Raw genomic sequence first — 25,522 nt, forward strand, 5'->3', positions numbered from 1 at the left:
AGCAGAACTTCACCGATTCATCTCCGATCCTTACAGCATCTCCACAGCAACTCTTTAAGGTTCAGATCGTCAGTTCTTGAAGGATCTTGGAGAGACATCCAAGTCAAGAGGCGAGAACACAACAAGAAGAAAAGCTAGGGTTAGGGTTTTCATTGCTTATCTTGTAAGATATTTCTTGTATCTATTTTCCCTTTGCTTTCTTCTTGTATAGAGAGATTGTAGGGCTTCTCTGCCTTTGGTAGTTACCATAAAGGAGGGTTATTCATAGTGGAGGGTGCGTGCGTGTGTGGATCCTTGGACTAGTCACCTCTTGTGAGGTGGATACCAAGTAAAATCCATTTGTTAGCGTTGTATGCTTTTGTTTCTTGTATTTCCGCTGCATATCTCTGAAGAAACGAGCAACGCTGACGACGAGCACGCGAAGAGCTATTCACCCCCCTCTAGCTACTTTTCGGTCCCAACAAGTGGTATCAGAGCGAGGTCGCTCTTCACCGGAATCATCGCCGGAAGGGGCAAACAAAACAAGTAAAGCTAGAGGGTGAAGAAGTTGGAGCAAATTCATCAAAGTCAAAGAATTCAAGAAGCTCAACTTCAAGATGCAATTCCAAGATGGACTTGGATTTGACACAAGGGTGGCTCCACCGTACGCATCTACAAGCTTCGATCTTTGGAAATCAAGGATCGAAAACTTCTTAATGGTGGAGATAAAGCAATGGTTTGCTCTTATGGAAGGTTTCGAAGCCCCAACAAACTCCAAGGGCAAGCCTCTCAAGAAAAGCAAATGGAGTCAAGAGCAAGTTCAAAAGAGCAAGGCAAATGATAAAGTGACCAAGCTTTTGGTCAATTTATTGCCAAGCAATATTTTGGCTCAAGTTGGAGAGTTCAAAGATGTCAAGGAGCTATGGAGCAAATTGGCATCAATACATGAGATCCCCTCCACTGCACCAATCCAAGAAGAATCCAAAGAGGGTGACTCATTGGAGCAAAATCAAGAGGAAGAGGAAGAGGACTCCGAAGTTAAGAAATGCTCAACTTCCGAAGAAGAAGTCCAAGAAGAAGCTTCATCTTCGAGGAAATGCAATGAAGGGAACAAGGAGGGAGCATAATTCTTGTTCCATGTACAAGATGAAGATGAAGAAGCCTCCACCTCTAGGATTGAGGGGAAGCAATCTTCATTGACACCGGATCAAGAGCAAGAAGAATCTTCTACATCCGGGTTAAGAAGAGAAGAGGATGAAGAAGCTTCCACCTCCACAAGTCAAGAAAAATCTAATGGAGGAACATTACTATCGGATCAAGAGGAAGCCTCTACATCCATATCACATGGAGGAGCAAGTGTCACCCCTACACAAGAAGGTATAAACATTTCAATTAAAAATAAGAATCATATTATATATTTTGAGTGTAGGAAGAATGGGCACTACAAGAGTAAGTGTCCCAACTTGGCCAAGAAGAAGGGCCAAGTGGCACCCAAGGGCAAAGAGAAGCCCAAGGAGACCAGCCCCGGAACAAAGAAGAGCAAGGAGCACATTGTGTGCTTTTCTTGCAACCAAAAGAGGCATTACCGAAGTCAATGCCCTAAGGGGAAGAAGGTGGTCAAGGCTCATGGAGGAAGCTCAAGTCAAGGGGGAGCCTCCAAGGTAAAAAGAAAAGTAACTTTCATTGAGCCTACCGCTTTAAATTATGGTAAAAAGCATGATAGTTCTAACTTATATCATTTTAATGCTATTTACCATGAAAATAGGAAGCATGATAGCGTTAAGGAAAAACATATAGCTTTTCATGCTAAAACTACTACACCTAAGGCTAGGAATGTAGGTAAAAGTCTAGGCAAGAACTCTAAGGATTTTAGCTACAAGCCTAGAAACAAAAATGCTCATGGATTTAATGGAAAATCAAAAACTAAGGACTTAGTGATGGAGAATCAAGTCTTGAGGTCAAGACTTGACAAACTAGAAAAGACCCTAAAAAGGATGGAAAATATCCTTAAAGGGCAAAAAGAGCAAAATCTAGGTTTAGGACAACAAGGGTCATCCGAGGGTCATAGAGGTTTGGGATACAAACCTAAAATCAAAAAGAATGTACCTACTTATCATAAGGTTCCATATAATTATGGAACCAACCCTAAGTCTAGAGGGCAAGCCAAAAATACTAGGGAGGTCATCCCTAAGAGTATTTTTGCAATAAATGTGACTAAGGCTTCTAAGAAGTCTAAGAAAGTCACACACAAGGTTACAAGGGAAGCAATCCCTAGAGTTGACCTAGAAAAGGTGACCAAGGCTTCTAAGAAGCCAAACAAGGTCACTAGAAAGGTAACTAGGGAAGTTATCCCTAGTGAATACCTAAAGCATCCAAGGAGCACCAATAGGTGTTGGGTTCCTAGGAGCATTTTCTCTACCCTATAGATGGGTTAGAGAGTGTCAACTCTAAGAAGAATGGTAGTTAACCCAACTTTGAAGAAATTGACACTCGAGAAGCATTTTCAAGGTTATTATCAACCTTTGAAAATGAAATGGATTTGTGATTTACTCTTTGAAAGAGTAAAATGTGCCAAATTTGAGAAGTATTGATTTTAATCCCAATTGGCAAAATTTAGGAATCATAAGAACTACCAAGTTGGGATTTTGGTATGTTCTTAGGAAATTAAAGGCAATTTGAGCCTTAATTAAAAGTGTTACTCTTGTGGAAGAACGAAATATGTCAACATTTGAGGAATAAGCTAAATTTAAATTGGCATAAATAAATCAAGAGAATTAGAAATGTCAATTTAGGTTCTGGCAATTTCTTGAAGCACTTTTGGGCAATCTAGGTTTAAAATTTTAAGATTAGCTAAGGATTAAGGATACTTAGGTAAATAATCTAGGTATTTTATTTATGCTAGACTTTGCCATGATTGTATGCCCATTATATGACATGACATCATGTTTTATTTTTGCACTCATGCCTTATCATGAAAATACAAAAATATCATGTCATGTCATACATACATCATGTAGTTATAAGAAAATTTTCTTTTGAAAATTATTTCTTTTTGATGTATGTCATAAAATTATCATGCATTATGCTTATTTCCTTAAAATTAATGACAAATGACATTTATCAACAAGTCAACAAGTGACATCCTAGGTGGATGTTCAATATCCACAAAATGCCTAGATCAATATGCATGATCCCTAGATTAGGGCAAAACCAAATTTTATATCTCACAAAGACCTATAAGATGACTTGTATGTGTTTTGTGCACAATAGATACAAGTGAGATGTTAGGATGATGAACAAAACTCAACATTTTGATTTAGTGCATTTCTTTGAGTTTTAAGTTCATCAAAACACATAGTTATGTGTTTTCCCATCATTGGGAAAGTTAATGTACAAGTCATGTGCATTAAGCCCAAGGAACATGGTGGGATATTGGTTTTGAAAATCATTTTAAAATGCTTTTGGCAAACCTTGATGAAGATTATCTTTTGATAGTAATCATCATTGAATAGTTGAGCACAAACTAGAAGAAAACACTAAAGTTTTTGCAAGTTCTCTAGTTTGTGTCAATTTTGGAAAATATGAAGTATTTCCTTATAAAATTATTTTTCCATGATAATATATGCCCTAAATAATGTCTACACAAATTTTCACAATTTTTGAATTTTTGTAGATTTTTCTAGGGGTTTCTGAAGTTGACTGAAAAGGAATTTCAGCAACTATCAGAACTCCAATCGATCACCCGATCGATTGGAGTGTCTCAATCGATCGGGCGATCGATTGGGAAGGCTATTCTCGCGAGCAGAAGCTCGCTGGATCAATCAGTCGATCGATCCAGACTGGCTGAATCGATCAGTGGATTGATTCAAAGCAGTTCAATCGATTGAGACCCAACTCCAATCGATTGAGGAAGCTGATTTTGGCTGGGAAAGCCTGATTTCAGCATTCCAAACCAGGTTTAGTCGAGGTAACCATTCCTAACCCCTTAAAATACATTTGTATACATAAAAAGGGTGTTTTCATGTTGAAAACAAGGAAGGATTGGCTAAGGAAGACTAAATTAAAGTGTAGGTTGAGGTTTGATTCAAATTTTGAGCTATGAACCTCAAAAACTTCTAAATTTGGGGTTTCCTAAAGGTTTAGGGATTTCAAGTCATTGTTGGTGTAATGACAGAAGGTACGACCATGTCTTTAGGGGGAGGTACTCTTTAAAGACATGAAAATTATTTTTCATGAACCTTGGAAGGTGGTTAACCTTCTTTCAAGTAAAATGCTCAAGGTTGAGCATTGGATTAAAATGGAGAGTGGATATCTTCATTGTTTAAGTTATAAATGCTCAAGGTTGGGCATTTGTCTACATTGGGGGAAAATGTAGGGTTGATAATGAAGGGTATGGGACCTTCATTATCGTGTTGATCACAACGAGTGAAGTTGTGAACAACGATGAGCAACTCTTCAGGGGGAGAGTCTCAAAGGGGAGAATTTTCAACAAGTGAATTTGTTGATGTGTGCCAATAGGGGGAGAATGTAGGGTTTAAATTAGGTTTGCATTATCTAGGAGGGAGTTTGCCTTCTTAGTAGGAAAATGTAGGGTTTAACTTACGCCTTCATTACCTAGTGGCATAAAGGAAGTTGAGGCTATAGGATTAGCCTAACTTAAATGAGGTATTGTCAAACATCAAAAAGGGGGAGATTGTTGGTGCAATATCCCTCAGGTCAAAGTTGACCTGGTTGACCAAGCTTGAGTCTTGTTTTGAGTTTCAATGTTTGACAATACAAGACTTCGATGATATGGACAAGTGCAGGTGCAGTTGTTCATTTGGGGAGATTGTTTGATGTAATTTCCCTCTGATCAGGGTCTGATCAGGTTGATTGAAGAAGAGTCAAGTAGGTCAAAGTTGACCAGATACTTGACTGAGAAGTCCTAACTGGGATGTTAGGCAGAAGGAAAATCCTGCTGAGTGAAGCCAGGTGAAAGACCTAGTGAGTGAAGCTAGGCAGATAGAAAGTCCTAGTGAGTGAAGCTAGGCAGAAGGGAAGTCCTGGTTAGTGAAGCCAGGCACGGGGAAATCCAGATGGGTCAAGGTTGACCAGACATCTGGTGAAAGTCCAAGTAGGTCAAAGGTATTGACCGGATACGTGGCACGATGAGGAAAAGTCCAAGTAGGTCAAGGGAGTGACCAGATACTTGGCACGATGGAGAAAAGTCCAAGTAGGTCAAAGGGATTGACCCGACACTTGGTGAGAAAGTCTTAGCTGGTCAAGGGTGACCGGATGCTAGGTTTTATGTACCAACAAGTCATGGTTGACTGGATGTTGGTTTAGGGGGCTTTGGATTTGCTTTTGAGCAAAAATCAAGATCTGGATTGATCAGCGGATTGATCCAGCAGATCTGGATTGATCAGCGGATTGATCCAGCAAATCTAGATCGATCAGCCGATCGATCCAGCAGATCTGGATCGATCAGCCGATCGATTGGATCATGCCCAATCGATCAGCTGATCGATCGGGTGAGTCCCCGCGAACAGAACCCCTTTGGATCGATCCAGAGGTCCCAATCGATCAGTGGATCGATTGGGAGCTGCTATTTGTGCGTGATAAGCCCTGGATCGATCAGCCGATCGATCCAGGCTATTCCAGAAAGCACAGAGGCACTCTGGATCTATCGGTTGATCGATCCAAAGCCTCCCCGATCGATTGGGAGCAATCCAATCGATCGGGATCCGATCGTTGGCGTCGTATTTAGCTGCAGGCGAGCGTTTCCTTCAGCAGAACTTCACCGATTCATCTCCGATCCTTACAGCATCTCCACAGCAACTCTTTAAGGTTCAGATCGTCAGTTCTTGAAGGATCTTGGAGAGACATCCAAGTCAAGAGGTGAGAACACAACAAGAAGAAAAGCTAGGGTTAGGGTTTTCATTGCTTATCTTGTAAGATATTTCTTGTATCTGTTTTCCCTTTGCTTTCTTCTTGTATAGAGAGATTGTAGGGCTTCTCCGCCTTTGGTAGTTACCATAAAGGAGGGTTATTCATAGTGGAGGGTGCGTGCGTGTGTGGATCCTTGGACTAGTCACCTCTTGTGAGGTGGATACCAAGTAAAATCCATTTGTTAGCGTTGTATGCTTTTGTTTCTTGTATTTCCGCTGTATATCTCTGAAGAAACGAGCAACGCCGACGACGAGCACGCGAAGAGCTATTCACCCCCCCCTCTAGCTACTTTTCGGTCCCAACAGATATATCTGGTGGCACCAGTATCGATCTATGATTATCACATATTTAAACCCACAAAGTTCAGTTCAAAGATCACGATGCAGAGGTCGTCCATTTTTTGTCTCTCGTTCAGGTTGACCTCCTGCTTCTTCTTTGACTTTTTGCACTCTGAAGATTTATGACTAATTCAGTCATAGTTGAATCACTTCCCATAGAACTTCCTTTTGTTGATGCCTCCTATGGGTTCCATCTTGGAAGATTTGGAATTCTTCCATTTAGAGCTTTGGTTATGCTCGACGACGTTAGCTTTTATAGTAACCTAAAAGAACAACTTTCTCTATGAACTCTCATTATCTTCCTCATTGCGAAGTCTAATATTGAGTTCTTCCACGTTCATTCTTTCCACTTATATCTCCTTCCATTTATACTTCAAGTAGTTCTTGAAGTCCTTTCAACGAGGAGGCATCTTCTTAATGATTGCTGTCACCTGAAAGATTTCACTTAGAACCATACCTTTCAAGTGGATCTCGTGCAAGATCACCTGAAGCTCCTGAACTTGACTGATCACCGTCTTGGAGCCAATCGTCTTGTAGTCCAAGAATCAACCCATAATAAATTTCTTGGCCCCTACATCTTCCTCTTTGTATTTCTTGTCCAAGGACTCCCACAACTCCTTAGTTGTTCTCATCATGTTATACACAACGTACAGCGAGTCAGCAAGGTTGTTGAGGATATAGTTTCAGCATAGGTACTCATTATGAGTCCAAACCTCCACTGCAACATCCTCAGCATACTTGGGAGAGTCTTCGGTTAAGAACTGAGCTAGATTAAGCATGGTCAAGTATAAGAGCATCTTCTGCTACTACCTCTTAAAGTCCAATATAGTGAACTTCTCTAGCCTTTCCCCATGGTTGATTGAAACATTTCCAATCGAAGCGAAGGGTGCCTTCATGTGATGAGTTTATTGCACCTCAATACTTTTTATGGTCATCTCAACGGAGCGACTCTGTTTCAAAATTGTTAAACAATCTGCGGGAGATATTGGAGAATTAGATTAATTGAAATTACAACTTCAACTTCTCTATGAGAGTGACTTGAGCGGATAATCTTAGACTGCTAAGCAGGGAATGAGCTGCTTGGGATGACTGAACAGCCTAGAAGACTGAGTTGCCTTCTAAGTCTGAGTGCAAAATCTGAGTCAGGCGAGTCCAACTTTGGGTGCTGAGTTTCCACTCGCACACGAGTACGATCTAAGAAGTACCCGAATGTTATCACGGGTACGCATAGAAGAAGAGAGTGTAGGTAGATGGAGATTCTTTTCTTGCACCACTTTACTCAAGCCAACTAATCCGACATTCGATGCACACAAGTCGTACTCGCACACGAATCAACTTGGTTCAGTACAAATTCGGGTCCTGGAATTGCACCCCTTGCACATCCATGTGTGAAAGAGAATATCTCCCTATACATTTGTTCACATTATACATGCATATGCAATAATATAAACCAACCATAAAGCAATAAGACTTCCAATATGGAACTAAAAACTCATGCACAATGTAATCTTCTTCCTTTCCACCTTTTAATTCACATTTCTAACGCACCATGGAGAGGGACACGAGTGTGATAAGAGGGATAGGGATTGTTGGTCAACCTAGACGTGTTGGTAACTACTCCAAATTGAGCGTTGCTGAAGTTGCAATGATGTCTATAGTCAGGCATTGCACACGAGAGGCACACCGAGAAAGGAGGAAAAAGAGGGCTCCGACAATGAGAACCCTTTCTATAGGTTGAGAATGTGGGGATCTATTGCGAAAGACAACATATATACGCAGTGGAAAAATGATCCCTCCAGAGATCCAAGCGAATGCATAATACACATTTTGATCGAATTGTTATCTTTGTTGTGTGAACTGAATAATCCTAGCAACACTGATGTTTCAGCAGATCTCAACGCGATCATAATATCCACACCTCTACAGTATTCACAAGAGCAAATCCCTCGGTTCTTCTCCAAGAACTTCGGAAATTGGAGAGCTCTCTCTTCACATACAAAAATGGAAGAGCGAGAATGGATAGATACATGCCCCTATCATCTTGCTAGAAATGATATATACCATGGAAATCCAAGAGACACATATGTCTCTTCACCTTCTTGACCTCTTTATGACTATTTAAGGTGACATTAAAAGAAGAGAAAAACACTAACTCTTCATCTTATCCAATAAACTCTTCATCTTCTCCGATGGACACTTCATTTTCTTCGATTAGCTCTTCATCTTCTCCGATGACTATTAGTGTTTATCTTAATGGACTTTATAGTTAAGTTGAGTCACAATAAGGTCATAAGCCAATTTTAGAATTAAGGCTTAAACTCATACAATTTTAGTCAAAATAAAATAAATCAATCTTCAAGTCAACATGCTCTTTATGTGTGACCCAATAAATTATCGTAACGTTGACAATGTTTCTAAAACTATTTTAGATACACAAGCAATGAACGACACCTAGTAATGCATTATTGCTACCCAAGTGACAAGAATGTCAAGATCCGACCTAACATGTCTGTGTCTATTATCTTGTGTAACTCAATCCTTCTATCCTCGATATCTAGATTGATCTATGAGGTATAGACTGTGTCATCCTCTTATCAATTTTTGTATTTCTTGATCTCTAAGTAGACTCATTTAATCAAATGAGCTCAATATCTTATATTGATTTATTTGAGTATAATCATGTATTTTAGTAGCCTTACTTAATCAAGGAGCCCACAGATATCACTTCCGTCATATAGAAGAAATAAATTTCATCTACATTACTCACATCCCTCCGTATAAATTATTGCATACCTAGTGATCGACTTTATAATCCACCTTATTATAGGTGACGTTTGTCGATACCAAAGTATACAACTCCTGATGTAGGAGACTATAATGACTTCAGATCTAAAAACTATTTATACTAATAGTCACTATGTGAATGCTTATTACTCATATTACGATCCATGAAATATTCTCATGGCAGGTCAATTCAGTACAATTCTTTAATATATACTCATGTGTCAACTTAATATCTTATATTTATGACTTGTGAGAAATAAGTCATCAATTGACCTACATGCTAGCCTTAGCGTATTAATATTGCCCTTATATATTAATACTTGACTAGGAATAATTAAAAATGGTGTTTCTATATATGTTGATAACCTCTCACAATCAATTAATAATTGATATACTATAAACTAGAACCTACTATTTAAGATATTATTATATTTATTCAGCTAGCACAAATATAAAATAAATATAATAACTAAAATATTATCTTTTATTGATAAACATGAAAGGGAAGGAAAGAGAAGTAAAGTATTTATATTTTCCTTGTTTGAGAGGGAGAGAATGTTCATTTACGTAACATGTGTTACCATGTTTGGAAGGAAAGTGGGGGTAATGAAGGTTAAATATATGAAGTTACAAAATTACCCTCACTTTTATTAAAGACTTGCACGTTCAAAAACTCAGTACATCTTACATACATTTATTGGTTAAGAATTATACATTCAAGCAATTATAGCTCATTTGTTAAAGTCAGCGTCAGCATCGGCGTCGGCATCAAAATCGATGTCGACATCAAAATCGACGTCTGTGTCGAAGTTGATGTCGACGTCGATATCAACATCGAAGTCAGTATCAGCATCAAAGTCGATGTCTACATCGCCAGAGTGCAAGCATTGGGCGATGCAAGTATTTTTCGTTGTGATGCAAAAAAAAAAAAACTGAAACAATGATTTTTAAAATTAATATAATAAAATAAGGATAAAAGTGGAACATAATTTTTTTTTTAATTCTCCTTAATCTTCCTTACACCTAATTAGAGCGTAAAATTTTTTTTTTATAAATTAAAACTTACATTTTTTTATCTTACCTTTTCTTACCTTTCATTTATGTAAGTCACTTCCTCTTTTCAAGTTTCTCTTTCCTTTCTTTACTCACCAGCCTTCCCCTCCTTCCATAGAGTACGTTAAGGTCAACTCATGATTGACTTTTAGGCTGAAGGAGTGACGAAGGCCCTTTCTCTAGGTTGAGAAGGCGGTGTGACGGCTGTGGTGTAGCGAGGGAAGTGGAAAATCTGCTAGAGATTTCATGTAGATCGCTGAGGCAGACATTGCTTTTGCAATTTCAGGAGGAGCGAAGGAAGATACTCGGAGAGGTCGGGAAAAAGAAAGAAAGAAAGAAAGAAATAGAACAATGCAACAGGTCGTGACCAACAGAAATATGCTCATTGCTAAGATGAAATTTCTGAAAGAATCAGTTCATTACATGGAGAGCTAAAGTGTGAACAACTTAAATGCTGGGTAAATTGCTTCAGAATCCTCACCGGCTCACGCTATGGGTATTTACTAATCTATTATTCCATTTGATGCCAACGACCTTCAGAAAAAGGAAAATTTTGAAATTTTTTTTATTATCTACGTCAATGAAGGAATTGGTACTATTAAAGAAAAGATCAGAACTGAAAAAAAAAAAAAAAGAGTGTACAACCTCATGTCAGTAAAGAGAACCTAGTGAAGCTCCTTCACAAGCAAGAGAAGAATGGAAGAAGAATCAACGAGAATCTTGCTTTCAGGCTTCAGCATGGTTAGTGTTCTCTGTCACAACTGAAATGGCTGCTACTTCATCTCGAGACGGAACTTTAAGCCAAGATTTCATTACGTCATATGCGGTAAATCCTATTGCCACTGATGGCACAACCTGGAAAACATGTTTTCCAGTTTTATAATGACATAAAAGAGAGACGAAACATTAGCATCAGTCCCATGTAAAAAAAGTACATGAATCCATAGCAAATTACTCCTGAGTTTATGCATTTATGGACGCAAGAAACATCTGATACGTATAGAATAAAGTACTAGAAAGAAGAATTGACCTTCAAATAATTGATGCTCAGTCCAGAAAAAAGCTGTCTCCAACCCTGCGTTTGAATTATCATGACAAGGCTTCCAAAGGTTCCTCTCCCCATTTCATTGTTAGCTGTGGAGAGGGCTTCTACCTGGATCATGTTGCCTTTCTTAATTTCACATGCCTGTCATGCTTAACAAGTTCAATGTATCTGCGGATCGTTACCTGCATTTGCCGTCTAACAACATCAAGGGGATACGTCAATGTCTGCCCCAGTAAACCAGCAACAGATCCACATGCAAGTTTGACAGAAATGCCCTTTTTGTGATCTTCAGGAACATGGCTCTTCATTTCCTCGTAAAAATAAAACTTGAGACCAGAGTAAGGAAAGATTCCATACAAGGATGGGCCTAACAAAAAAAATACAAGTCAATGGCCAGCCAACAAAGTGAGTAATAACTAATAAGGCAGGGGTAAAGAAATGAAACTACTGCTAAATAATTGTGTTGAATCTCTAAAGATTATGCAATAATATTTGACTTAAGCAGCCTAAGCAATTCCTATTCACTTTTTTTTCTAGACATGAGTAAAATATGACCTATATTTTCTTTACTTGTAGAATGACCTAAACTAGTTGGCATGCAATTTGCAGCTGGTAACTCTGAGAAGACAATGCATAGCTAGTATCTAGTGCCACACTCATTCACTTATGTTTGGAAATTGTTTGTTTCACCAATTCAACCTAGCTATCAAGTAAAACAAAAGGATCAGACCGATCAAAATAGGAAACAAATTCAATTGCTTCATGGATAGAGGCCATCCACCTTGCTTTCCCGAACATAAGCAAAGATTAACCCAATACACACATTGGTATACTTCTTCCAAACCTTCGCTTCTAGATTACAGTAGTTGAAATTTTGTAGAAATTCCAAACTATTGCAAGGTTCTACTGATAAATAATAATTCTGGAAGTAACACATACCTACACCACGATATAGGCCTCTCAAGCCATTTTGTTTGTATATCTTCAAGATACAATCAAGAATTCCTCGATAAACTTGTTCAGGCAAACTGTATAGTTTTCTATCTTTTAGTCTTGATGGTCCTACAACCTGCATACATTCATAAAGGCCATTCCAAGCTTGTAAAAAATTTTACACAAAGAAATTAGAAACCAGTGGTTAATAACAAATCTCATGATAAATAATAAGACCTTGAGTTTAGGAATAAGTATATTTGTCTATTAGCAAGAACATGCTAAATGGATATAGCTCTATGATCAGGATAGCCTGGCCAATTCAGCGGAGAGGACATGAAATAAAATGACAACAATTCATGTATCAAAATATGGCAAGCATATACCTGAAATGCAAGCTTTGTTCGAACTAAATCAAGTGGGTAAGTGAAAATAACTGCAGTTCCTCCTGCTATTGACCCTGAAACAAGATCAAGAACAGGACCCTTTCCTATATTAGGAAACCCAAGAACAATCCAGCGTCTATACTGCTCATATGCCATATAATGTAAAGCTGCATAGGGGACAATTCTTGCAACACTGGCTCCATTTCCCCTGAGCAAAAGCACGAGGAACAATCAATCAGGATCAAATAATTAATAGCCAGCACCAAGAGAAGGTAGAAAGAATTGATTTTCACCAAATACAATACTATGAACTGTCATACAGACCTGTAGAATCCTAACAAACCTTCAGTCTGTACAATCTTCCTGAAGGATCCCAACAATCCTATACTCTGGAACTCTGCTCTTCTGGTCTAGCAGCAACAATAGGCATTGACAAAATTAAATAATAGACCATCTCATGGTATACCAAAAAAAAAAGAACAAAATTCTTTATGCTTAAATGAGTGGGTAAATGTCTTCAGGGTTCATCATTTTGACACTTTTAAGCTCAGTTTGTATTTAAATAAAACTAACGTGGAGAAGTCCACATAAATGAATAGCAATGGATAGAGTTGGTTCAACTATTTCAATACTTTCTTCTCTGATGGATTAATCCTAGTAGAAATCAAGAAGGTTTCGAAAGGAGGTACTTTTCTTAAGCCTGAACATGTGCATGACCAAAGAAGAAACAGTCACATAATTTGGCTGCTTATGTCAAGCTTAGGCAAATTAGCTTCATAGTATTTGAATGTACTAAACATTCAATTCACTTATTAACACCCAACTGATTGGAAATGTTAGTGGTTCTTGTACTTGTTTTCAAATTCCCATATGTCACCATCAACATTCATTTTCTTCATTTTGAAGAATTGATGATCTGTAAGTTATTCTTTAATGATATGTTTACAAGAAATTTTGAAGCAAATTTCTTTCTCTTCAGTTACAAGAAATACTGAACAAATGTAGTTCAATCCTTAGATTCATTCAGGTGCTCAAAATTAGCTAAAGCAATGTGACAAGAGAAATTTAGGCTGCATCCAGTTTGGCTAAGTTGCATAATCAAATGAACACCAAAAACGAAAAAAAAAATGACCAACTAGGCTAGTTAAACGAAAAAGGATTAGAAAGACTTCGAACCTCAGTTCAAGAATTCAAGACGCTTCACAATGCCAAAAAAAACTGCATCAGTCTAACAACTCCAGAAAGCGCTTGCTCAGATACATTTAGGAGGCACCTAAAGCACTTCCAGTAAATTTTTAATCACTAATAAATAAATACAATGATAGCCCCCAAATCCTTCCGATTATCCGGAAAAAGGATATATAATTTCAAACCAGACCCGACACAAAATCCGAACTAAAGGATCGTGATGACCAAAAAATCAGTGAAAATGAATCAATATTCAGAAATAAGCACGATAACCTCACCTGAAAGAGAATCTTGACACGTTCAAGGGGAGCAACGGCCGACTTGGCGACTCCGCCGGCGACGCCCCCGGCGACGAGCTCTTTCACAACGAGAGGGATCGTCCCTGACCTGACCTCTTCCTTCACTGCCGTTGACACTCCGCCTCCTCTCTCCTCCGCCATGGAGGAAGAGAGGGGATCGTGCAATTTGGACTCGAGATTTCGAGAGCAAGAATGGAAGATGACGACTGACGAGGACGACGAAACGCGTAACTAAGTTAATTCGTTACGACGGCGTAAAAAATAATCTACCACACCGACCATCATGGGCCAGTTCGCACTCTGTCTTCAAATCAGCTAACGGGTATGATTTGGGTAATTTTAAGGTACTGACATTTACGTGGAGAGACGCTACGAATTGTGAAAATCCAGCGGTAAGGATTTTCCCGCATATGATACAACTATGCGACGGTAAACCGGGAACTCTTCGCTTTTCGATTGTTGGGGTCAAGATAGGAGGCTAAAAGTAGGACCGTAAACGATCCAACCAGCTAAGCTGGGTGTTCAAACTAAGTCAAAATGAGCATTCCATCCATCGTAGCAAATCTGACCGTCCGATGTGAGATTTGACGGTGGATATGGCCTCAGTGACAAATTATTTTATTGTTTTGATAAAATAATTCCATACAGTCTTGGTGAAGCAGCAGTAGTTGCCGATTGGATCACGATGTCTTACCATAAATTACTCAAAAAATAATAATAATAATAATAATAATACCACGTTTATTAAATGGATATTATCTAGTTTAAATGGAACAATAATCAAAGGAACAGCCTGATAGGACAGCTGAAAAAGCCCCTTATTGTTTGTTATATTAAAGAATGAATTTACACAAGCCATTGAACAATTCCAGCCGGCCAACAATATCTACAGTCCAGTAACACTGGTCTTTACACCAAAACCCCCCACAAAAAATAAATAAAAAATCTTCTATATGTATAAATAGTCTCACGGTTTTATATGGTCCACAAAATTGATTTTGGTATTGCAATTGGTTTCAAACGTCAAGGGATACTCTTGTCTTGATGGGCTTTAGCTTTACTCCCATGCTTTCCGGCGAGAGCAGCTCCGGTGAGATGCACAGCGGGCTCAGCGGACTACGGGGGCTGTAGCCCAGCTGGCTTGGCCGGCACAACCCATACCCCATCAGAAAGTATTCCATTGGAATCAACATTGCGTGGGGTTGCTCTTCTGTAATGACCGAACCGCATGCCTGAACCTCGACCAATGCACAGTATCTCTTGTCCAGTTTCGATGTCATATGGATGGCTTCTGAGTGAAATGGAGAATCCTCGCCCACGAATATCAGTGTCCTACAATGCAGCTTCTTCAATGCTTCCGTCAAGTCGTATCTCCTGTTTAAGAATGGGTTATTATAAATTTATCGCTAACTTCAATGTATATATTTGATGATTCGGTTAAGCAAAGATTAGGGGGCATTACCCATTAATTGACTGAAGAAACCGCCAAACATTAACGCTTTGCTTTTCATCCAGCAACTACAGGTAGATGATACGCAAGAGATATTCATGAGTATTGGCTTTTCACTTGGACAAATTCCAAATATCAACAACGAGAAAAGAGTGATATACTAACACTTCTACAAGCTTGCACAATGTCTGATTCTGGGACCTGAGAATTTCCTCGAACCTCCTTCAACATATCGAAATAGATGAACAACTAAGGTTACAACTAATAAATTTTGTAGACAAGTGAAATAATGAGAGTTACCTTGCTAAAGTACCGCTGGAGAAAGTAATCCTTGACCAAGCCACACATTCCATAAAAATAAAGAAAATTTGATACAACCTGAGATTTTCAGAATAATATTAGTAGCAATTCACTGATCGTAGATAAAAAAAAATATTGTCAATTGAAACATTGGAAGGTACCTTACTGCATAACCACTCTGACCATGAGGGAGCCTTGCAAAGAGGTGAGACAAGTATGAGCCCCATAACCCGTTCCCTATATTTAGTCTGAAAGCCAAGCATACAAAGGGTCAAATTGAAAAGTCAGGGGATTTAATAATTTAAGGGTTCTCATAATAAAAAATACTTACAGCAAAAAGGGTGAGAATGTAAGCACCTGCCGTGACACCAAAGCACATGACAGAACCTAGACTGAACAGATCAAAACCATACAAAATTCAAAATTGTTGCAGAAGAAGAAAAAAATGAACAATTTTGTAGTATGGAAAAGTATCATGAGGATAGAAATCAAAAATTACATATCAAGCATGATACATACATATAGAGAGAGATTATTACCCAAAGAAATTAAGAACTTCTGCCACCTGATCGACTAACTGATCCACAGAAAGCACTGGTTCATGTGAAGAAATTGGAGCAGCACCTAACTGCAGGACACTTAAGGCAGAGGACCAACATACTCATGTTAAATTATAAGCAGAAAATGGATTAGAGACAGGCTTCAATATTCTCATAGACAGATGACATAAAGAGTTGCAACAGTATTACTGACCTCATGTCCTGGAGGACTAATATGGTAGATGCAAAAATTATGAAGCAGCAAAGAAGCAGCTTCTGGGCAAAAAAATAATCCTTGAAAGCATGACATATCTGGGGAAAAAAAGGAATTTAGGGCACTTCTAAATATGTACATGAGAGCTAATAGAAAGCAATTTTGTTTTCTTAAGTTTAAATAAAAAAAATAATTTCTTCTGATTATTTTTGGGAGAGATAAATAATACAAAGTCACAGAAGAGCAAAATACAAGACACAAATTAGTTACTCCAAACCCTAAACCATTTAGACTTAGAAATCAATATAGAATTATCTTGAAGAATGAAACTATGGCAGGATAAGGATGCTAAAGAAGAGCATTAGAATAATTGAAACAAGGAAAAGGTCACCAAATAGTCTGTAATGTGTATAAAACACCTTGTAGCTTCATGTTGAGTACAAAGTGAACATAATCAAAAGAATGAGGACATAAAAAATGCAAATATAAATGAAAAGACTAGGAATGCTAAAGTAATGATTTAGTTTAACTTACGATTTAAGGCTACATCTGGATAAGTAAGAAGTGCAGGCTTTTCCAGATCACCATAAACAGCAACCGAGATTGGGCCATTATTTGTCAACACATGATGTTCCTGTGGGGGGGAACAACTTGTTTTTAGATCAAATGCCAGCATGTACATTAGGTAAAAGAAGGCAGGCACTCCAACCAGAATTAGTATAGGTGGATGATTACATCAACAATAGAATATAAAGAATACTTTTAGTTGAGAAAATGAAGAAGAGAATGTACATAGGATCCCTAGCAAGCACTGACGTCATCTTTGCACATTGAAAGTGTGGAATGTGGAATAGGTGTACTAGGGGAGGCAAAGGCAAAGGCAAAGGCAAAATAAGGACCAAAGATTGAGTGAACTTGTCAGCAATGCTTTTCTCATTTCTAAAGACACTTATAACCACAAGGAACAAGATGACTTTACTAGCAGCCTTTTGAGATCATTGAGATGCACTGAAACTAAACTCGATACATGCCTAATCAATTCAAATTATTCAGACGTCTGAGTCTCTTGATTTACCAAACATCCAGTGTCCTGTCAACAATGGTCGATTCGATTAAAATAGCCATTGTTCAGTTTATCTTTCCTGCTTATGAAGTAATATCCTGGCGATGCTTCAAGAGAAGATTAGCTCGAAATTAAGCAAAGGGCCTGAAAGGCAAACTGACAACTTTGATCTCCTCACGGAAAAAGGTTTAAACAATAGAAACATAATTCCCTTTGACACAAGTGCATAGCATAAAAATATAATCATTTAGAAGAACAGCTCATCTAAAAAGGATAACTTTTGTCATGAAAAAGAATAGCCCAAAATTTTATCCACACAGTGCTTAATGATCAATCATTACAAAAATATATAATATGAAATGAGAAAGCAACAATCAAAAGAAATAAAGGACCAGAAGAAGTCACAAGAAATCCCTCTAAAATCTAATACCAATTAATCAAACGACGAAAGAAACTCAAAATCCCCAAATCCAGCAGAGCCAAATCATGTCTCACATTGAAGGGGGGAAAAATATACCAAGGAATGGCATCTCCATGCCGAAATAACCACTAGAACAACATTTCCCCCCAATTAATCAGCCAAAAAAAAATCCCCCAAAAGGAACCACAACGAAGAAAAAAGAACCCTTACCTTCCCTCCAAACGAGATCCTCTCCACATCGACCGAGACCGACCCGCTCGACTCCCCCATTTCTTCAAGAACCAGCCTTCTTCGTCCTCCTCTGCCCTCTTTTGCCCGTTGATTTTTTTCCCCTTTTTGAGCCTTTCTTCTCCGATAGATTCGCTTATAAATAAACCCACGCGGCCCTCCCCTTCCTCGGCCGCCCGGTTTAACTTCCACCCGCAGCTAAAACTCTCCCTTTAACCGCGAGTAACGCGAGCACCGTCACGACCGACAGCTGCCCGAATTGACGAAACTAACCTTGTCCTTCTATCACCCGCACGATAGAGATCTGACGGTCACATGGAGCACTCGCATGCGGCGGGCGCCAGGTAGGTTGAAGCCTTGGATTAGAGTTCCAGACAGCAGGCCAGCCACGTGTTTGATTTCTATAGCTCCACACAGATGACGCAAGTAAGGCCGTCGGATGATGAGGTACGAGTGGGTCCCTTCTGCAGTCGACCGTTGGCTAAATGCCGCGTGGGACGTCGGTGGCGCTGTGAAACCTGCTCTGGCGTGGAGCAGCGGCGCACGTGACGAGGCCCTCAGGTCGCTCGCGTGCAGGACGCGTGGAAGAAATAAATGCTCAGTTATGGTGAATGGTGTTTGCACGCGGAAGACGATCCCCGCCCGGCACTATCGTGACGTAAATTAAGGGCGAAAATGGAAAATAAATAATTACTGGGATTATCAGGCGTCCTAATGATAAGTATTGCTATTATTTCCTTTTTAAGGATAATTTTGTATCCATATGTAAAACAAAACTCATAAAATAAATACGCTGATGATAAAGTAAGAAGAACAGGATTGTCATAAATAAAAAATATCTGTCAGTTTAATTAAACGAGCATGGAGAATAATTTTTTAAGGGAAAATAGGCGTAAACAGCGTACAAACACCGTCGCCCATGTGGCTTATCCAATTATTGGATTGCCGCATCCACAAATTTTCTCAATAAATATGCATGAAGCCTAAGAATATAAACCAGCATTGGAAAATAATAGTCAAAATAACAACAGAAGAAAGAACAGCTCTTTGTTGTTTTTGCCAAATACTAGACAATTAATACACCTCGCCGCACATTTAATTGGAGAAGGTGGCAAGTAGCTTTCCGGCTTCCACAAGAATGTTCTTCAACCTCTCACACATATTTCCCACGAGGTCATGGAAGGCCACCGACGAGTTTTTATTTTAACTACTGCCATGGAGATGTGTTGAGGAAAGCCAGAGATATGGAGCCCAGCATCTCTGTCAACTGGGAACCATCACATCTGTTGATTTACACGGCATGCAGAAGCAACTGTTGAATCTTTTAGATGCTACTGTATGTGAGATCTGGATCTGTTTATCCTGGCATATGATTCACCAAAAATCGAGTAGTCTCTGTTCACGGAAAGCCAAAAAGGATATGAAGTCAGAAATGCAATAAAAGGTTTTAGGGTTTGGGGTTATATTACTCTGAAACAGAGTTTCAGTTTCCACCACACTGAAGTACAAAAAGTATACGATAAACAAGTTAAATACGTCATCTATAGCATTCACATGCATCAGCTTATTCAGGAGGGATAATTCAGTCGATCGATACTAAATGGTTGGATAAATACAACATTTTATCGTTCAGTCGCACATGTATCATACGAAAACTAAGTGCACGACAATATTACATTACACGTAAATTGGTTGGAAATAAAACTTTCATTCTCATAGGCATTGTTAGTAAAGAAACTGACAATGATAACAGATGCGAAGATCACTGTCCAAGTCTTCAGTTCCTACAAGCAACAGTGGGAAGTCCAAATCCAGAACTGTGAATTTTTTTTGAAAGCAATGTTTTTAAACTCAGATCTGACCAGCCAGTTCAACTGTTAAACGAGCAACTGGAGACCACACTGGTTCAGGATTGGTTTGACTGGAAAAATCAGGAACCAGTAGGGCCTCCTGTTCCCTGCCCAGTTTTTAAAAACACTGGTTGAAGGATCTACTTGGCAGGGCATGCAACAGCTATCAAAATAAACTTGAATTTAACATTCCATTTTGCTAATATTGACTCCATAAATTTGCCATGCATCACGACAGGTCTATACTTAAGATGAATAAATAAAAATCTACCAGAACCATAAACATTTGTAGTTGTATTATTGAAAGCATGGTGCCAGACATTATGACACGCCATAAGTACACAAGTCTCCAGTTGGTGGTCCGGCTTGGAGGAAGCTACATGGATGCCACGCTTCCAAGAAGAAGCAAAGCAAAAGGGTAGGTGGGATTAAGCATTAATGAAATGTCTAGAAAAAAAAAAGTCTAAACACCATATGAATGATTAGGTCATCAAAATGTGCAAAAAATTAGGTGTATAATGTTCCTTAGAAAGCTAGTAATTAAATTATCACACCAGAGGCATGCCTTTTGGTTAGAACAAGTACTTTATAGTTTAAGCAAAGCTCAACTTTGTTCACATGTGAAGCAAAGTAAAATCATTTAACACGTTAATCATTACAAATCTACCCCAAATGATGGCCTCTCTCTTTCTGCTGGGCCCATGCTTGGATCTTCTTATTCGACAGGGTATAAGTAAATTCAATTAGAGCATCAACAAAGAAACACCAGTAAGTACTAACACAGATTTTGCTATTAATTTACTGACCTCTGAAAAAGGTTCCTTGACCGCATCATAAACTATATGGTGTTAGGAAAAGCTGTTGATATTTCAACTAACCTCATGGAAGCCTTCAGAATATACCATGAATTTATTAGGTAGGATTAAGTAGTTAAACATTAGAAATTAGGTCGATGGCTTAATAAATTTGAATATAATCCTACATCTTGGGGTTTGGTTCCCTGTCAAAGGAATCCACTTTTCACTCATGAGCCATGATCTTCTAATGTAGTGAATATTTTGGCACATCTCAATCTGCTAATCAAAGCATCAATATTTAATAATTGTAAGCAATCCAATGATTAACCTAATCACGACAAAAAAAAAAAGTCATTATAAGTTGACTCACTTGATTGCTAACACCATCTAATCATCATCTGGCATTAAATTCCAAGGTAAATATGTAGGCCAAAAGTTTGGGCTACCCAAAATCAAGAGACTTTTGACAATTGTTAGTTTGTTACCCTAATAAATTGATATTAAAAACATAAATGAGTAACTAGAAATTGTGCAAAATTTGCATAAATAATGTCAAATCTACAGCATACATATATTCAGCCTAAGACAAATGTAAAATTGGGTTAACTACTCTATCTAAATAATTATTATGTACTTTTCATGTTTTAAGAATGTCAACTCATTTGATAAAAATAAACAATAATTCTGATAAACTAACCTGCCTACCCCTATCTGATCACCATCACCATCACATCCTACTCCAGCATCAACAAGCTCATGTTGTTCATCAACTTATTGCCATTGTTGTACTCATATCTCCAATTGCATATCGAACTTGCCCTTCCCATACACTAGCCTCCCCTGCATCGCCACCTACCACCTACCACCTACCATGCAGGTCACTTGCACACCTGCCTCTTGAAACCCTCTTTTGTCATCAACAAGATACTTTATCCTGTACAAGTGCAACCTTAAACTTTATAGCGTCGAGCAATTCTTGTTCGCGATGACAACCAAGGGCTTCGGCGAAAAACCTTAGTGCAAGCAAGAGCCAAAGATTGCTCCCCAAGATCCTCTTCCTCATTAAAAAAAAATATATACACAGAGAGCCAAAAATGATACTTTTTGTTTAGGAAGATCATGGGCTTAGTACTATTGTCGGAACTTGCAGCCTCAATTAGTTATTTAAGATCTCAAAAGGACTGGATTCCTAGCTTACAAGCTTGGTTGTGTATCTTCTAACAGTACTAGCATTCATAGTGTACCCGTAGAGCTTCCAACCTTCAACATAACACACACAAAACGTGCAGTCCTCTCCCAATCAGACTCATCAGACAAGTTCACTCGCAAAGGTTAGGATACTATGTGTCTGAGCAATTGATGCTTAAATAACTTTTTTCCTTTCAACCCACCTCACTTCATTGCTCTCTAACCTCTCACCTATTTGCATCCTCCTTGATGAACACCTTCATGATTCGTGATTCCTCGACCTTGATGAACATTTCGCTGATGAAAAATAAGTAGGGAGCTGATATGCATAAGCTAGATGAGTTGGTACGCTTCTGTTCAACTCTAGATGGATAAAAAAGTGGATGCTAGACTTGTTTCTAGTTTCTAATATATAGGAAAAACCGGATGTCAAAACACGCAAAGTATTTAATAATTTTACCATTTTACCAATTAAAATTTAGTCATGACAACAATAGCATAATAAGAAAGAAACATCTTGGAGCACGAGTAGTAAATATTAACAGTTCAAATAAGAGTAAACCTCCAGCACCTTCGCAGTGGCAGTTTCCAATGGAGAAAATGTAAAGCATGCTAGTAATAAAACTCGAAACATTTTAATTGTATTAAATCAGAACTTTAGACGATTCTGCAATTTCTAAGGGCAGAGGAATAAAATGCATGGAAATCTGATGAACCATGAATAACTATGCCAGAAGCAAAAAAAATAAAAAATACTGCAAATTTAGTAATATGCCATACTTTATTGTTGATTCAACCTCTAGTTATCCACATAAACCTCACAATTTTCATCTGAATTGAAGACAAAACTCAAAAGAGAAATATTTGGTCAAGAAGATAGAAACAAGATATGTGAACGAGAATGATGGTGAGAGCAATAAAAAGTCAAAAGCACGAATAATAGAACTTCTGTAACACACCTTGGAGCTCCACCCAATTATTGAAAGAGTGATAGGGCATCATAACTTTTGCACAAAATGGTAAATGAAGTCCTTAGCTAACATACATTTGTGATATAATCGTTTGTAGCATACAGAACTAGGTCAGCAATAAAAGATTAAGTTTGGAGGTGCTAAGTATGGCCAAAATGGTCACCTTATCAACAAAAAAATGGATTTCCAACAAGAAAGGGGGGAAAAACCAACTACTCTGCTATTGAAATGACAAAGATTGAAAAATCAAACAGGCATAAGCAATCATCTGTTAACCATCTCTAGAAGAAATTCAGAAATTTGCATTTTTGATCTGCATAATTTCCAGATAGCAGCAAATTATCTACATATTGATGTTTTTTCACCTGTGGAAAACTGTAGTTAAATTTAACAAACATGTCAATGCTTTGTCTCCTTCCCCAAGATTACATATTAAAGATTCAGATCTTGTAAATGTAAACTTTTCAAGATCAAAAGAACATGTGAATTCAATCCAAATTCTCATCTTGGACATCTAATTTTCTAACTCAAATAACTTAGAAAGTACTCACCAAAATAATGTATGACCTTCACTAACACCAATCAATTTAAACAAATTAATCTTCTATGATTTGATTAAATAAAGGCGTTTACATTTGAGATCGTGCTGCAGGTATTCAACAAAATCACCGACACTGCTTCTCGTTGCAACCTCATGAAATCATTTTTTTTAACATTGACACTGCCCATGTACCTCCTGAGGCATTGGTAATGCCATGAAGCTTGCAAGAGAACTAACTAGGCCACTTACTCTTGCTGCCCATGCAAGACATCATCAAAATCTCTTTCATCGGGGACACTCTATAGGGAGAAAAACTAGATATTTTCCCCAACTGACAACCAATGAAAACTATTGCAACCAATATGTCAATTTTCAAAGACAATTAATTCTCTTGAGCATGGAAAATCTTTAAAGTTGCTTCTTGAGTATATGGAGAAGAAAAATTAAAGGTTTATTACTTAAGAGGGAGGGTGATTCTCCATAGAAGGGGCAGAAATGCAGTTGCAAAATAAGGAATTCCCAAGTTTACTCCAATCAAAAGTGTGAAGGGAGTGACATAGGAATCCAAGACACAGTTTTTGCCTCAAATGCTTCAGCTTTGTGCTAGAGATGGAAGCTTTCTCTAATGCAAATTCTACAAGGCCCTAAGCCTCAGAAACATATTAGGCGAGCAAAGGGAACACAAAGATCACAATCCTAGACTCAAGCCTCTCAAATTGGTCCTTTATGACCAATAACAAGAGGGAAACTGGCCCATCAGCTAATGAGGAAGACAAGGGAAGTGTGATGAAGAATAGAGCAGCAAGATTTCACAGAGATAGTGATGGAGGTGGCCACGCACTGCTATTTGCCACGCCAGACAACTCAACTTTGGACCCTATGTTCAAATGATTGAACATCACTGCCCTGGCCTTTGAAACACAAGTCGAAGTCTCAAAGCAATGCAAAAGATCATAAAAAATGCTACCGAGAAATAAAGGTCAAAGACTAAGACTACTACTGACGAGGCAAAGCAGCTTTTGTGTAGAGTATCGAGCAACAAGGTGGGAATTGGGAAGAAGTTTACTAACTTCATAATCTTCTCATCTTGTTTCTTCCTTCTCTTCTATATCCCAAGTAAACCACATTTACATCCGTTCTCCCTCCTTCCACTCTCTCCTAAAACTTCTTCCCCATTCATTTCCTTCTCGATTTATCAGTACTTGCAGGATAATAGCAGAGATGCTCCAATATGACACTAATATGCACCCAAACAAAATCTTCTCATCTAACTACAGAACTCGACCAAAATTTGCAAGACAATATGTGCATCACCAGAAAATAATAATAATATACAACAGTAAATTCATGGTGGTCTTGATTCAGATTGAAAATATTCAGGATAAGATGTACACTAAGACGAGGCATACACTAGTATCTAAACCTAATGCCACGGAACGAACTCGTTCGTGTTTCTATACATAATTTAACCAAACTATAGAGAAAGAACATCTCCCTCAGAAAACTTCAGCAAAGTCTGGATGCAAGACAGAACATGCGCGCGCGGGCGTATAATACATATATACAACAGTGACTAGACCGTCGATACCTACAAGAAGTAGGTATATCCGGGAGTATGAGAATCACCCGTCGGCGACTACGGTCGTCGCCGTCTCCAATTGCAAAAAGGTCAGCGCAGAGCGCGAGTAAGCCCACAGAAAGGCGCCCAACCCTACCACCATGGACACAACCGCAGTACGGCGGCAAAGCCTAGCGTAACCGGCGAAGTTACGGCGGTGCATGATGGCACCAGCGGCAGCGGAAGCGGAGAGGATGAGCGCGAGCACGAGCGTGTAGAAGGCAGCGGGTTGGCCCCGGAAGAGCACCGAGGGGACTTGGCCGCCTCCCCCTCCCGGAAGCTCCTCGTATGGTAGACGGTTGAGGGCGAACCCGGCGAGAATAACGACCCAAAGGAGAAAGGCTTCGAGGGAGACGATCGCCATGGCCGATCGAAAGGAACAGGGAAAGTCAAAGCCGAATACTGTTGC

The 25,522-nt window shown here is 38.7% G+C and overlaps 2 protein-coding genes across 3 annotated transcripts; both read right to left on the minus strand.

Moving 5' to 3' along the window:
* Positions 1-10,446: 10,446 nt before the first annotated feature.
* LOC122038637 (mitochondrial carrier protein CoAc2-like) lies at positions 10,447-14,158 on the minus strand. Of its 2 annotated transcripts, XR_006127922.1 has the most exons (8): positions 13,913-14,158; positions 12,771-12,856; positions 12,447-12,654; positions 12,067-12,196; positions 11,310-11,494; positions 11,113-11,235; positions 10,728-10,937; positions 10,447-10,616 (listed from the first exon to the last, which is right to left on the minus strand). XR_006127922.1 is itself a non-coding variant. In XM_042598467.1 (7 exons), exons 1-7 carry the CDS (start codon positions 14,072-14,074, stop codon positions 10,809-10,811), a joined length of 1,023 nt encoding a protein of 340 aa, XP_042454401.1. In that variant the 5' UTR covers positions 14,075-14,158; the 3' UTR covers positions 10,447-10,808. The 2 variants fall into 2 exon arrangements, 1 of the variants encoding a protein (XP_042454401.1); XM_042598467.1 differs by having other exon boundaries at positions 10,447-10,937.
* Positions 14,159-14,732: 574 nt separating this feature from the next.
* On the minus strand, positions 14,733-18,296 carry LOC122038638 (protein NDL1-like). The gene is made up of 10 exons (XM_042598468.1): positions 18,131-18,296; positions 16,971-17,070; positions 16,437-16,534; positions 16,223-16,311; positions 16,015-16,075; positions 15,845-15,931; positions 15,684-15,761; positions 15,549-15,605; positions 15,396-15,451; positions 14,733-15,307 (listed from the first exon to the last, which is right to left on the minus strand). The coding sequence occupies exons 1-10, from the start codon at positions 18,188-18,190 to the stop codon at positions 14,950-14,952; spliced, it is 1,044 nt and encodes a 347-aa protein (XP_042454402.1). The 5' UTR covers positions 18,191-18,296; the 3' UTR covers positions 14,733-14,949.
* Between the last annotated feature and the right edge of the window lie 7,226 nt (positions 18,297-25,522).

This window comes from Zingiber officinale, chromosome 1A (assembly GCF_018446385.1).
Source record: "Zingiber officinale cultivar Zhangliang chromosome 1A, Zo_v1.1, whole genome shotgun sequence".
Taxonomy (NCBI): domain Eukaryota; kingdom Viridiplantae; phylum Streptophyta; class Magnoliopsida; order Zingiberales; family Zingiberaceae; genus Zingiber; species Zingiber officinale.

Excerpts from the sequence above, each read along its gene's own strand:
- LOC122038638 (XM_042598468.1), bottom strand. The coding sequence starts at position 18,190 with ATGGGGGAGTCGAGCGGGTCGGTCTCGGTCGATGTGGAGAGGATCTCG. Across the intron at positions 17,071-18,130 it reads GGATCTCGTTTGGAGGGAAG|GAACATCATGTGTTGACAAA; the intron begins GTAAGGGTTCTT and ends TCCCCCCCACAG. Across the intron at positions 16,312-16,436 it reads TTAGTCCTCCAGGACATGAG|TTAGGTGCTGCTCCAATTTC; the intron begins GTCAGTAATACT and ends AGTGTCCTGCAG.
- LOC122038637 (XM_042598467.1), bottom strand. The coding sequence starts at position 14,074 with ATGGCGGAGGAGAGAGGAGGCGGAGTGTCAACGGCAGTGAAGGAAGAG. Across the intron at positions 11,495-12,066 it reads AGGCCTATATCGTGGTGTAG|GCCCATCCTTGTATGGAATC; the intron begins GTATGTGTTACT and ends TTTTTTTGTTAG. Across the intron at positions 11,236-11,309 it reads TTGTTAGACGGCAAATGCAG|GTAGAAGCCCTCTCCACAGC; the intron begins GTAACGATCCGC and ends AACATGATCCAG.